At 45.3% G+C, this 13,487-nt stretch overlaps 1 protein-coding gene across 1 annotated transcript in view; it reads right to left on the bottom strand.

Moving 5' to 3' along the window:
* SPAST (spastin) overlaps nucleotides 1-4,183 on the bottom strand; it is an 83,572-nt gene extending 79,389 nt beyond the window's left edge. The window contains exon 1 of the mRNA XM_037740764.1: nucleotides 3,484-4,183. Within this exon, the coding sequence (XP_037596692.1) occupies nucleotides 3,484-3,898 (415 nt within the window). The 5' untranslated portion in view covers nucleotides 3,899-4,183. The remainder of the gene's footprint in view (nucleotides 1-3,483) is intronic.
* Between the last annotated feature and the right edge of the window lie 9,304 nt (nucleotides 4,184-13,487).

The raw sequence follows: 13,487 nt of genomic DNA, 5'->3' as shown, positions 1-13,487 counted from the left end.
CGCCATTGCACTCCAGCCTGGGGAACAAGAGCGAAACTCCGTCTCAAAAAAAAAAAAAATACAAAAATTAGCCGAGCGTGGTGGTATATGCCTGTAATCCCAGGTGCTCAGGAGGCTGAGGTAGGAGAATCCCTTGAATATGGGAGGTGGAGGTTGCAGTGAGCCAAGATCATGCCACTGCACTCCAGCCTGGGCAATGGAGTGTGACTGTCTCATAAATAAATAAACAAATAGGTCGGGCACGGTCGTTCACGCCTGTAATCCCAGCACTTCAGGAGACTGAGGCAGGCGAATCACAAGGTCAGGAGTTTGAGACCAGCCTGGCCAACACTGTGAAACACCCTCTCTACAAAAAATACAAAAATTACCCGGGCACGGTGGTGAGTACCTATAGTCCCAGCTATTAGGGAGGCTGAGGCAGGAGAATCACTTGAACCTGGGAGGCAGAGCTTGTGGTGAGCCGAGATCATCCCACTGCACTCCAGCCTGGACAACAGAGCAAGGCTCCGTCTCAAAATAAATAAACAAACAAACAAATAAATAAATAAAATTTCCTTGCATGTTCTGACATTCTCTTCCTAAATACAACAACTAAAACAATCTTAAGAGACAGGGTCTCACTCCTGTCACCCAGTCGGGAGTGCAGTTGCGTGATCTCAGCTCACTGCAGCCTGAACAACCCGAGCTCAAGTGATACTCCTACCTCAGCCCCCCAAGTAGCTGGGACTAAAGGCATCGCCACTGAGCCCAGCTAATTTTTGTGTTTTTCATAGAGACAGGGTTTCGCTATGTTGCCCAGGCTGGACTCCCAACTCATGGGCTCAAACGATCCACCCACCTCAGCCTCCCAAAGTGTTAGAGTTACAGGTGTGAGCCATGGTGCCCAGTAAAAAGTGATCTACTATTTTCTTTTTTTTTTTTTTTCTTTTGAGACAGAGTTTTGATCTGTTACCCGAAGTGGTGGGATTATAGGTGTGAACCACCTTGCCGGGCCCAAAAAATGATCTACTCTTAAACATGCTCCTCTATTCTAAAACGTCACAACCATTTTCTTTTTTTTTTTTAATTTTTATACATTGTTGAAACAATGACTTTTATTTATTTAAAGCCAGCAGTAGCATCACAACCATTTTCATTCTCTCCAAAGGATCCTGGATGTTCCTAAGAGGTGATAAAGAATGGAGCTTGCTGGCTGGACTCGGTGGCTCACACCCGTAATCTGAGCACTTTGGGAGGTCAAGGCAGGCAAATCACTTGAGGTCAGGAGTTTGTGACCAGTCTGACCAACATGGTAAAACCCCGTCTCTACTAAAAATACAAAAAATTAGCCAGCCGTGGTGGGGCGCACCTATAGTTCCAGCTACTTGGGAGACTGAGGCAGGAGAATTGCTTGTATCTGGGAGACGGAGGTTGCAGTAAGCTGAGATCACACCACTGCACTCCAGCCTGGGTGACAGAGTGAAACTGTGTCTCAGGAAAAAAAAAAAAAGAATGGAGCAGTTAATAAAAAATTGCCTTCCACAAACACATAGTATTCTTAAAAGTTATCTCCCTCCTTGACCTCTGTCCAAAACCATGAATACATGCTTCTTTCGCTATATCCTACTTCCCACTCCCGGGCCCCACAAAGAAAATAGGTTTCAACAAGACTGAAATTCTAGAACAGTTTTTGATGTTGGTAGTAGAGAGAGAGACTATGAATGAAGTGCAGATTTCTCGTTTTCATTAATGGACAATGCAAGTGAGCATCTAATTGAGGTGTGAGAGAAAAGTGGGTTTCTTAGGCAGAGGGAGAAGCAAGCTCTCAGCATACCGGAAATAAGGATAAAAGGAGGGAATTGTAAAAGTGAGACTTCTCCTTATTTCACTTATTTTCCATAAAAAATTTTTCATTAACTATTAGCATAGGTTTGGAATGACCTGCTTTACCTTTTGAGCCTCATTTTCTTCACCTCTAAAATGCTGATACCCATAACACCTTCATCTCACAGCATTACTGTGAGGATTAAATAACTTTTCATGGTCTAGGATAGTTCCTATTTTTTTTAAAAAAAAGATAACACAGGCCAGGCGCGGTGGCTCAAGCCTGTAATCCCAGCACTTTTGGGAGGCCGAGGTGGGTGGATCACGAGATCAAGAGATCGAGACCATTCTGGTCAACATGGTGAAACCCCGTCTCTACTAAAAATACAAAAACATTAGCTGGGCATGGTGGCACGTGCCTGTAATCCCAGCTACTCAGGAGGCTGAGGCAGGAGAATTGCCTGAACCCAGGAGGCGGAGGTTGCGGTGAGCCGAGATCGCGCTATTGCACTCCAGCCTGGGTAACAAGAGTGAAACTCCGTCTCAAAAAAAAAAAAAAAAGATAACACATACAAAGCTAATAGCACAATGCCTGGCACATATACTAAAAAATGTTAGCTTAAAAGAAACATGAGGCCGGGTGCGCCTGCAATCCCAGCACTTTGGGAGGCCAAGGCGGGTGGATCACCTGAAGTCAGGAGTTGGAGACCAGCCTGACCAACATGGGGAAACCTCGTCTCTACTAAAAATATAAAATTAGCCGGGCGTGGTAGCGGATGCCTGTAATCCCAGCTACTCAGGAGGCTGAGGCAGGAGAATCGTTTGAACCCGGGCGGCGGAAGTTGCAGTGAGCCAAGGTCGCGCTATTGCACTCCGGCCTGGATAAGAGTGAAACTCTGTCTTAAAAAAAAAAAAGAAAGAAACCCTAAGGATGTAGTATCCTTGCTCTCATTCAGAAACATATGTTTTAGGTTTTATTGTAAAGTGATATGTTTACATTTATGCAATTCATTCATTAAACATTTCAACTTGGAAATTAAAGGTTATCTTTGAAAACTGCTTTAATTAAAATCAAAGCAACCAGGGGGAAAAGTTTTATGCTAAATGTAACTACACTGAAAAGCATTCAGGAATCACTGTACAGATAAAATGATTATCTTGATAAAAATGACACAAATTCAACTGCAGTCATATGCAGCTATTCCTTTCAAAACTGTCACCATTTGTTCTTTCTTTCTGACACTATAGTACCCTGCTTTCATTAAAAGCCAGTAACAAGGCACTGCTTCTTCACAATCAAAACCTTTTGGAAACCTTGGCTCAGAGGAAGCCTCACACTCTTTACAGTGCTAAGAAAGGATCGGTGTGGTCACTCTAGGACAACTGTCACTGTCATCACCATGTCTGGGTGTCTCACAGTGACTTGGGTCATGCAGAAGTGTGGGGGAAGGCTGGTGTCTGAAACAAAGTCGACGGCTAGTACGCCCTGAAAGGGGAGAGATTTTGACTGAGAATACTAGATGAGGCTCTGATCTATGGGGATGCAGTCTCCCGGGGCAGATCAATTCCGGGGGTGCACCATCCCCTCCCGCAGGACAGGGACGCAAGTGTTGCCCTCCCACGGCGACCCCACCGCCTTCTTCCCTGCGCCGCCGCTCCCTCCCCCAGCCCCCTAGTTACCTTTCTCGTCCTCATCGATGCGCAGGGCAATGGAGATGTACTCGAAGGCCTGTTTGTGGAAGACTCGGACGCGCTCGGCCTCGCCGCCCGGCACAGGCGCCGGTGGCGAGGCCGAGGCCGGTGCTGGTGCGGCCCCGGAGCTCCTCTTGGCTGCCATGAGGGCGCGGGAGAAGCGCTGGCAGAGCCACAGGAAGAGGAGCCCCAGGTGGAAGGCGACCAAGCGCAGCAGCGCGAAGCCTACGAACAGCGGGTAGGAGAAGTAGTACAGGTTCCGCTTATGCGGCGACTCGGGCGGAGGGGCCCGCCCGGCGGCGGGAGGGGCGGGGGCCAGGCAGGGGGGCGGAGGCCTGGGAGGCACCGGGCTGCTGGCGCCGCCGGAGCCTTTCTTCTTTCCTCGTCCACCCGGAGAATTCATTCACAGCTCTCACTGCCGCCGCCGCCATAACCCGCCACCCGCAGACCGACGGGGACCAAGTGACGGCGGCGGCCACTGCGACGGCTAGGGCCACAGACCCCCCGCCTGCCCGCCGGCCTCAGGAGCTCTGCACAGCCGCGCGCTGCCCGCCGGCCCCGCCCCTTTCTCCTTCCTCGGCCAGGAGCACAACCCCTTCTCCTCCTGCAGTCGGTGGATTGGGCCCCTCCCTCCTTGCCGCTGTCCTCTCCGCCGCCTGGTGGCTCCCAGCGGCGGCTGCGCACGCGCACGTCCGTCTTCCCGTGTTTTTCTCCGGCGCGCGCGCGCACGGCGCGTCTTTGTTGACCTGGGCTCCTGTACGCGTGTGCGGTGCCTGCCCCTTGTCCTTCCCCACTCGACTACAGTTCCCAATGTGCAGTTCAACTCACGTCGGCAGCCCCGGAGAGCTACTGCCAGGAAGCCTTGGTAATCGATCCACCGAAGGGGGAATTGCGGCTTGCGATCGCTCTGCTGGTTCGCAGGGCTCCTCTCTCAGTGGCACCGTTTTCTTATATTTCTTTCATCTTTTTCTGCCAGTCGACCTAAGTCTTCTCCGAATGATAATTGACCCATCTCAGAACCAATGAGTATCAATCTGGGAATTAAATTAGCCAGGCGTGATGGAGGGCTCGCTCCTGTAGTCTCAGCTACTTGGGAGACTGAGGCAGGGGAATAGCTTGAACTCGGGAGGCGGAGGCTGCAAGTTGGCTGAGATCGCGCCTGGACGACACAACAAGACTCGGTCTCCAGAAAAAATAAAATAAAATTTTGAAAAATGGGCCGGGCGCGGTGGCTCACGCCTGTAATCCCAGCACTTTGGAAGGCCCAGGCGGGTGGATCACGAGGTCAAAAGATCGAGACCATCCTAGTCAACATAGTGAAACCCCGTCTCTACTAAAAATACAAAAAATCTGCTGGGCATGGTGGCGCATGCCTGTAATCCCAGCTACTCAGGAGGCTGAGGCAGGAGAATTGCCTGAACCCAGGAGGCGGAGGTTGCGGTGAGCCGAGATCGCGCCACTGCACTCCAGCCTGGGCAACAAGAGCGAAACTCCGTCTCAAAAAAAAAAAAAAATTTTTTTTGAAAAATGGGAATTATTCGAGAGGAAAGCAATTGTGAAGAGAGAAATTTCAGATTACTGCAAACAACAACGAAAATGTTAGCTCCTTGTGATCATATCAACGAACCCAGGGGTTTAACTAAATTAGTGCATGTTTAGATGTCTAATCTGAAAGGTAATTTATTTGAATAAGGGAAATCTTAGGTTTTACGTAGTAACCATCCCATAATTTACTGAAAAATCCACACTTTTTTTTTTTTTTTTAATGTACTCAGCATCCCTTCCTTTGGGAAACTACCTGCTTGTCTTTGCTCCCTGTATTCTAATGAGCTGCAAGCACAGAACCCAGGCCACAAAGGTGGAAACAAACACTAGGTCAGTCAGACTCTCCGGGGACCTAGAATCTTAGCTGGAGACACACTGAATAAAAAGGTAGCTGGAATCAAGTGCTCTTAAGAGTGGGTTGATGAATGCATCACATTGAGCACCCCAGAGCTGCTGGGTTCCTGACTGGTCACTTGGTTATGTAACCAATACACTAATCAATCTATTTCTCTCTTCTCTCTCCTTTTCCTCTCCCCTCCTTTTGTCTTTTCCTCTCTCTCTCTGTCTCCACATCTTTTTTCTCTTCTCTTTCTCTTTTCACTTAAGTTAGCTATAATTATTTCTTGTTTCCTAAAACTAAGGAAGCCTAACTGATACAAAGACTTATTTGTAGTGTGAGATTTACAAATGCCCCATGAGAGCTTCTAGCTTCCAAGAATCTCCGCATTCTGCCACAGCTTTATTTTTTTTTTATTTTTTGAGACAGGGTCTCACTCTATCACCCAGGCTGGAGTGCAGTGGCACAAACAACGTGGCTCACTGCAACCTACACCTTCCTGACTCAGGTGGTCCTTCCCCCTCAGCCTCCCGAGTAGCTGGGACCACAGGCACACGCTACCATGCTCAACTAATTTTTAGATTCTTTATAGAGCCAGGGTTTCACCATGTTGCCCAGGCTGGTCTCCAACTCCTGGGCTTAAGCAATCCAACTGCCTGGGCCTTCCAAAGTGGTGGGATTACAAGCGTGAGCCATCCCATTGCACCCAAAGCTACTTTTTTTTTTTTTCCTTTTCTCTCTTTTTTTATTCTTTTTTCTTTTTTGTTTTTTTTCTCTCCAGAATCTTGGGGTTAAGTAGCCTCGCAGCTACTTTTTTTACTTTTTTGTTGAGACAGGGTCTTGCTATGTTGCCCAGGCTGGTCTCAAATTCCTGGGCTCAAGCAATCTGCCCGCCTGAGCCTCCCAAAGTGCTGAGATTACAGGCGTGAGCCACAGCCAACTTTACTTAATTATTTCCCACCAATAATGCCCTACAAATATTGCAGACTATTGCAAAAATGACCTACTCCCTGTTTCCCGCTTTGCTTCCCCTTCTCTGTGCTTATGCTAGTTCTTCATTCTGAAACGTCCTCTTTCTGCTGGATGCGGTGGCTGACACTTGTAATCCCAGCACTTTGGTAGCCAAGGTGAGCGGATCACCTGAAGTCAGGAATTCCAGACCAGCCTGGCCAACATGGCAAAACCTCTATACTAAAAATACAAAAATACAAAAGTTAGGCCGGGTGTGGTGGTTCATGCCTGTAATCCCAGTACTTTGGGAGGCCGAGGTAGTCAAATCACCTGTGGTCAGGTGTTCAAGACCAACCTGGCCAACATGGTGAAACCCCATCTCTACCAAAAATACAAGAAAACTTAGCTGGACGTTGTACCGGGCACCTGTAATTCCAGCTACTCAAGAGCCCGAGGCAGGAGAATCGCTTGAACCCAGGAGGCAGAAGTTGCAGCGAGCCGAGATTGTTCCATTGCACTCCAGCCTGGGCAACAAGAGCAAAACTCTGTCCAAAAAAAATAAATAAATAAAATAAAATCTGATTCAATTGCTGAACTCCCACCAGAAAACTTGACTTCTGTCTTTCGAACCTCACAGTACTTGTATAAAATCTATTACGTGTATACATATATTATGTAAACAAGAAGTATATTACTTAACTGTGCAATTTAAGAGAAACAATAAGCAGCATTTCGTTTAAGAAAAATGAATGTTTGGGAGGTCGAGGCAGGTGGATCACAATGTCAGGAGTTCAAGACCAGCCTGGCCAATATGGTGAAACCCCATCTCTACTAAAAATACAAAAATTAGCCAGGCGTGGTGGTAGGCACTTGTAGTCCCAGCTACTTGGGAGGCCGAGGCAGGAGAATTGCTTGAACTCAAGACGTGGAGGTTGCGGTGAACCAAGATCACTCCATGGCATTCCAGCCTGGGCAACAAAGAGAACGAAACTCCGTCTCAAAAAAAGAAAAAAGAAAAATGAATGTAACCAACTCCTTGAAGCACTCTGTGAACTCCTCCCTAATCTCAATGTCTTGTCACTTCCTCTAGAGGAAGCCACTGTTCTGAATTTTATATTACTCATTCTCGAGTCTCATTTAGGTTTGCAGTGTATTTATGTATTTCTAAACAATGTATTGTATGATTTTGCCTCACTTTGAGTTTATGTAAATGTAATCATATTGCAAGTATCCCTTGTTTGCTTTCCTCCTCAAAAATTTTAAAATTTCATTTAAAAAAATAGAGATGGAGTCTCACTATGTTGGCCAGGTTGGTCTCAAACTCTTGAGCTCAAGTAATCCTCCTGTCTTGGTCTCCCAAAGTATTGGGATTACAGGCATGAGCCACTGTACCTGACTACCTGCTCAATATTTAAGTGTAGAAATTCCTCCCTGTTGATTTCTGTAGTTGTAGTACATTTTCATGGCTACATAGTATTCCATTATATGAATTTACCACAACTTATTTTGCTATTCAACTAGTGATGGATATTTAGTTTGGTGCCAGTTTTTTTTTTTTTTTTTTTTTTTAGTAACTATCTTCCCTGCCACCCCTCTGGTCTTTATCACTCAAGAAAGTAACAAAGCCGGGCGCGGTGGCTCATGCCTATAATCCCAGCACTTTGGGAGGCCGAGGCGGGTGGATCACGAGGTCAAGAGATCCAGACCATGCTGGGCACGGTGGCTCACGCCTGTAATCCCAGCACTTTGGGAGGCTAAGGCGGGTGGATCACGAGGTTAAGAGATCGAGACCATCCTGGTCAACATGGTGAAACCCCGTCTCTACTAAAAATACAAAAAATTAGCTGGGCATGGTGGCACGTGCCTGTAATCCCAGCTACTNCATGGTGGCACGTGCCTGTAATCCCAGCTACTCAGGAGGCTGAGGCAGGAGAATTGCCCGAACCCAGGAGGCGGAGGTTGCAGTGAGCTGAGATCGCCCCATTGCACTCCAGCCTGGGTAACGAGCGAAACTCCATCTCAAAAAAAAAAAAAGAAAGAAAAAAGAAAGTAACTAACTTTTTAACTTAGCCAAGATATAGCCCAATAGTAGAATGGTTAAATGGTCCTGGAGTCAGACCAGGAGTTCAAATCTGTGTTCCATCACTTTCTGTGATCTTGATTTTTGTTTATTTTTTATTTTCTTTAAATATTTTTTAGATTCTTTTTCTTTTTCTTTTTTTTTTGAGATGGAGTCTTGCCTTGTTGCCCAGGCTGGAGTGCAGTGGCTCCATCTCTTGGCTCACTACAACCTCTGCCTCCCAGGTTCCAGCAATTCTCCTGCCTCAGCCTACCGAATAGCTGGGACTACAGGCGCACGCCATCATGCCCGGCTAATTTTTGTATTTTTTAGTAGAGACGGGGTTTCACCACATTGGCCAGGCTTATCTTGAACTCCTAACCTCGTGATCTGCTCGCCTCAGCCTCCCAAAATGCTGGTATTACAGGTGTGAGTCACCGTGCCCGGCAAATTATTTCTTTTTTATTTTTAAAGATTCTTTTGTAGAGATGAGGTCTCTCTCACCATGTTGCCCAAGCCGGTCTTGAACTCCAGCCCTCAAGCAATCCTCCCATCTCAGCTTTCCAAAGTGCTAGGATTGCAGACATGAGCCACCATGTTCAGTTTATTTCTATTTTTATTTTCTTTTCTTTTTTACTTGCCATGATGCTAACAAGGAGGTTTGTTGGTTTTTTGTTTTTGTTTTTGCTATAGGGTCTCACTTTGTCACCCAAGCTGGCGTGCAGTGGGGCCATCATAGCTCACTTCCTTGATCTCCCTGGCTCAAACCACTCTCCTGCCTCAGCCTCCTGAGTAACTGAGACTATAGGCATGCACTACCATGCTGGGCTAATCGTTTAAAAAAATTTTTTTTAGCAGAGATGAGGTCTCACTGTGTTGCTCAGGATGGTCTTGAACTCCTGAGTTCAAGTGATCCACTCACCTTCATCTCCCAAAATGCTGGGATTACAGGCATGAGCCACTACTCCTGGTCAGGAGGAAGATACTTTTTGAATAAAGAGTGGTTCTCAAGCCGGGTGAGGTGACTCACACCTGTAATCCTAGCACTTTGGGAGGCCAAAGTGGGTGGATCACCTGAGGTCAGGAGTTCAAGACCAGCCGGGCCATCATGGTGAAACCCCATCTTTAAAAGAAAAAAAAAAAAAAAAGAAAGGAAGAAAAGAATGGTTCTCTGACATTTTCTCTACACTTTCACTATAATCTAGCTAACATAGACTATTGGCCCGTGCCTACTTTGCTCTTTTCCAGGACTACAATTACTCTCCTGTCATTTTTCTTTCACTTAGAATGGCCTCTCCTGCTTCCACTGTCAAAGTCCTTCAAGAGTTAACTCTAATGTTATATTCTTTTCATCTTTTTTTTCTTTGAGACAGAGTCTTACTCTGTTACCCAGGCTGGGGTGTCATGGCATGAATCGGCTCACTGCACCCTCTGCCTCCTGGATTCAAGCGTTTCTCCTGCTTCAGCCTCCCGAGTGGCTGGGACTACAGGCACACACCACTATGCCCGGCTAATTTTTTGTATTTTTAGTGGAGACAGGGTTTAACTGTGTTAGCCAGGATTGTCTCTATCTCCTGACCTCATGATCTACCCACCTCAGCCTCCCAAAGTACCGGGATTACAGGTGTGAGCCACCGTGCCTGGCTCTAATATTATATTCTTAATGAATTCTTCCATTATCACCTCCAGCAGAAATTATCTTGATTTTCAGTTGTTATGACAATATGGTTGTGTTACTCTATGGCTCTTATATTATATTGCCCTGCATGACGCTTATTTAAACACTTCATCACCTCTTGATATAGATTGTAAACTTACTGAAGGCAGTGGTCACACTTTATACATTTTGCCTCACTTTTTGCATCTAGCCTGACACCTTGCTTATGGTACTCATTTAATAAATGTGAATACTTTGAAAAACAATTCAAAATGATTATTGTATTAGATTTCTGGTGCTATGTAATATGCCGCTCCAAAACTCACTGGTTTAAGATAGCAGACATTTACTTAGTCACAACTTTGTGATTCAGCAATTTGGGGTAAGTTCAGCTGGATGGTTCTTCTGATGGCCTTGCCTGTGGATCATTCATGTGGTTGCAGTCATCTGATGGCTTAACTGGATGGCTGTATGGCCTAGCTAGCCTCATTCATGTGTTCAGAGGTTGGTTGTAGCTATTAGCTGGAACATATGTCTCTAGTAGGATAGCCCCAATTTATTTACATTGCATCTGTTTTCCAAGAGGGTGTGAGTCGAAGCTGTAAGGTCTCTCAGAACCTAAAATCCTAAGTTGCACAGTGTCATTTGTACTGCACTCTATTGTCAAAGCAAGTCACAAGACCAACTCCAGTGCAATATATGGGAAAATAAACTCCACATCTTAATAGACAAGTTGCAAATTCACATTGCAGAGGGGCATATATATAAGGATAGAAGGAATTGTTGTGGCCATTACTGTGCAAGTAATTTAGCACAGTGATTAAGGATTGAATTTCCTTTTACCTCATGTTCAGATAGCAGCTTACGCATCTCATTTAAGATAGCATTTCCCAACCATTTTGCTGAATTATAAAAACCTTAATTATAACACTTAAGGCTGGATGCCATGGCTCATGCCTGTAATCCCATCACTTTGGGAGGCCAAGACAGATGGATCACTTGAGGTCAGGAATTCAAGACCAGCCTGGCCAACATGGTGAAACCCCACTTCTACCAAAAATACAAAAAATTATCTGGGCATGGTGGTGGCATATGTTTGTGCTCCAAGCTGCTTGGGAGGCTGAGACAGGAGAATCACTTGAACCTGGGAGGCAGAGGTTGTAGTGAGCTGAGATCATGCCACTGCACTCAAGTCTGGGCAATAGAGCAAGACTCTGTCCCAAAAAAACAAAAAACGTGCTTAAGTTCAACGAGAGAACAGCAGTAACAGTGATGATGATGACAACTACTACTTGCTAACATTTATTGAACTCATATTGTGAACTAAGCAGATGAACTTTTAGTGCCTTGTTAAAATATTGCTACTTCAGTTAAGCATTGTCATCTCTCTTTTTTTTTTTTTCTTTTGAGACAGAGTCTCCCTCTGTCACCCAGACTAGAGTGCTGTGGCAAGATCATGGCTCACTGCAGCCTCAACCTCTTGAGTTCAAGTGATCCTTCCACCTCAGCCTCCTGAGTAGCTGGGAACACAGGTGCACACCACCGTGTCCAGGTAATTTTTGTATTTTTTGTAGAGATGAGGTCTTACCATGGTGTCCAGGCTGGTCTCAAACTCCTAAGCTCAAGCTCAAGCGATCTGCCTACTTCGGCCTCCTACAGTGCTGGGATTACATGTGTGAGCCACCTCGCCTGGCCTCCCTTTTTTAAAATAAAGAATTAGGGGCTCTAAGAGTCTGTTATTTGCCCAACATCACATATTAGTTAATTGGACATACTACATCAGTAATTTAAGGTAAGAATCTAGGATCTCAAGAATAATATTTTTACATAGTCTGCTTCTATTTTAATTATGTAAAGCACAAGTAATCTTCCATTCATGGGCATCATGTTGGGTTTTGGGCCTCCAGCCTCCCATTTGCTGAGCCTCTGCTATCCAGTTGCACTTAATATTGACTGTGCTTTTAATATTGACTGACTTTTGCTGTTTTTTTATATGGTGAAAATATGAGATTTAGAGTTAGTACGACTGGGGTTGCTATGCTCAATAAATTTGTTTTTGTCTCTTACACCTGTAATGAATTTCAGAGTTCTTTCTTTTTTTCTTTTTTTGAGACGGAGTCTCGTTCTGTTGCCAGACTGGAGTGCAATGGTGCAATCTCGGCTCACTGCAACCTCCACCTACTGGGTTCAAGCGATTCTTGTGCCTCAGCCTCCCAAGTAGCTGAGATTACAGGCCTGTGCCACCACACCCAGCTAATTTTTCTATTTTTAGTAGAGACAGGGTTTCACCATGTTGGCCAGGATAGTCTTGATCTCCTGACCTCATGATCCACCCGCCTCAGCCTCCGAAAGTGCTGGGATTACAGGTGTGAGCCACCACGCTCCACCCGAATTTCAGATTTCTGACTCTACTGGAATCTCATTTTTTAGCACTGTAAACTCACATCTTCTGCCCCTTGGAATTATGTCTCAGTCTTAAGACTGTTTGTGAATTAACATCCTCCTAAATTTGTGTCAAGAAAAAACCATGCCTTCAGACACAGTGGTGCACACCCGAAGTCCCAGCTGCTCAGGAGGATCACTTGAGCTCAATAATTGGAATCCAGCCTGGGTAACATAATGAGACCCTGTCTCTAAAAGCAGAGAAGAAAAGTAAGGAAAGAGAAAAAATAGTGCCTTGGTATTACCCTGGCCTTATAATGTGCCTAGACAAGATCCTAACCCTGCTAGCCATGCCACCTACAGTGGGAGAGCCTCCCAGTTTTCTGATTATAGGAACTTTCAGGACACTTAATCTTGAATGGAATCTGAGCCAGTTTCACTAGGACAGAAAGAAGGAGCTGGATACTGTGTGAACTAATCCAGGGCATTCAGTAACTTTATCACTTTAACCCATATTTATTTACCACAGTGCCTAACATCAAATGCTTTTTTAAAAAAAATATTTCGGGCCTCCTTGCCTTCTAAGCAACTCTTCAAACTTTCAATTTGAGAGATTCTAGATTTGAAGTAAGGAAAGAGTCATGGCCCAATGACAGATATTAAGGACCTCTTTTCAACTAAAATAATTCATTTAAAAAAAAAAGGCACATGTAGTGTCCAGTGAGGAAGTGGCCAATTTCGAAAAAGGTGGACAACCTAAAATAGAAAAACAAATTAAAAGATATGGTTGGAGGGGAGGGATGAGAGAAGTAAAGTAACAATTGGGGAATCATTATCTAATCTCTGTGTTAATAAGGAAATACATAATTGTGAACAATCATTTCCCTAAATTGAGTCCACAATGTGGCACATATTATTCATTCATTTGTTCAATGAATAGGTATTAAGAAACAGACAATCGGCTGGGCGTGTTGGCTCAGGCCTGTAATCCCAGCACTTTTGGAGGCCAAGTCAGGTGGATCACGAGGTCAGAAGTTCGAGACCAGCCTGACCAACGTGGT

This window comes from Cebus imitator, unplaced genomic scaffold (assembly GCF_001604975.1).
Source record: "Cebus imitator isolate Cc_AM_T3 unplaced genomic scaffold, Cebus_imitator-1.0 Scaffold88, whole genome shotgun sequence".
NCBI classification, from domain to species: Eukaryota; Metazoa; Chordata; class Mammalia; order Primates; family Cebidae; genus Cebus; species Cebus imitator.
The sequence above is the reverse complement of the archived record's forward strand: the minus strand, read 5'-3'. Positions and strand labels throughout refer to the sequence as shown.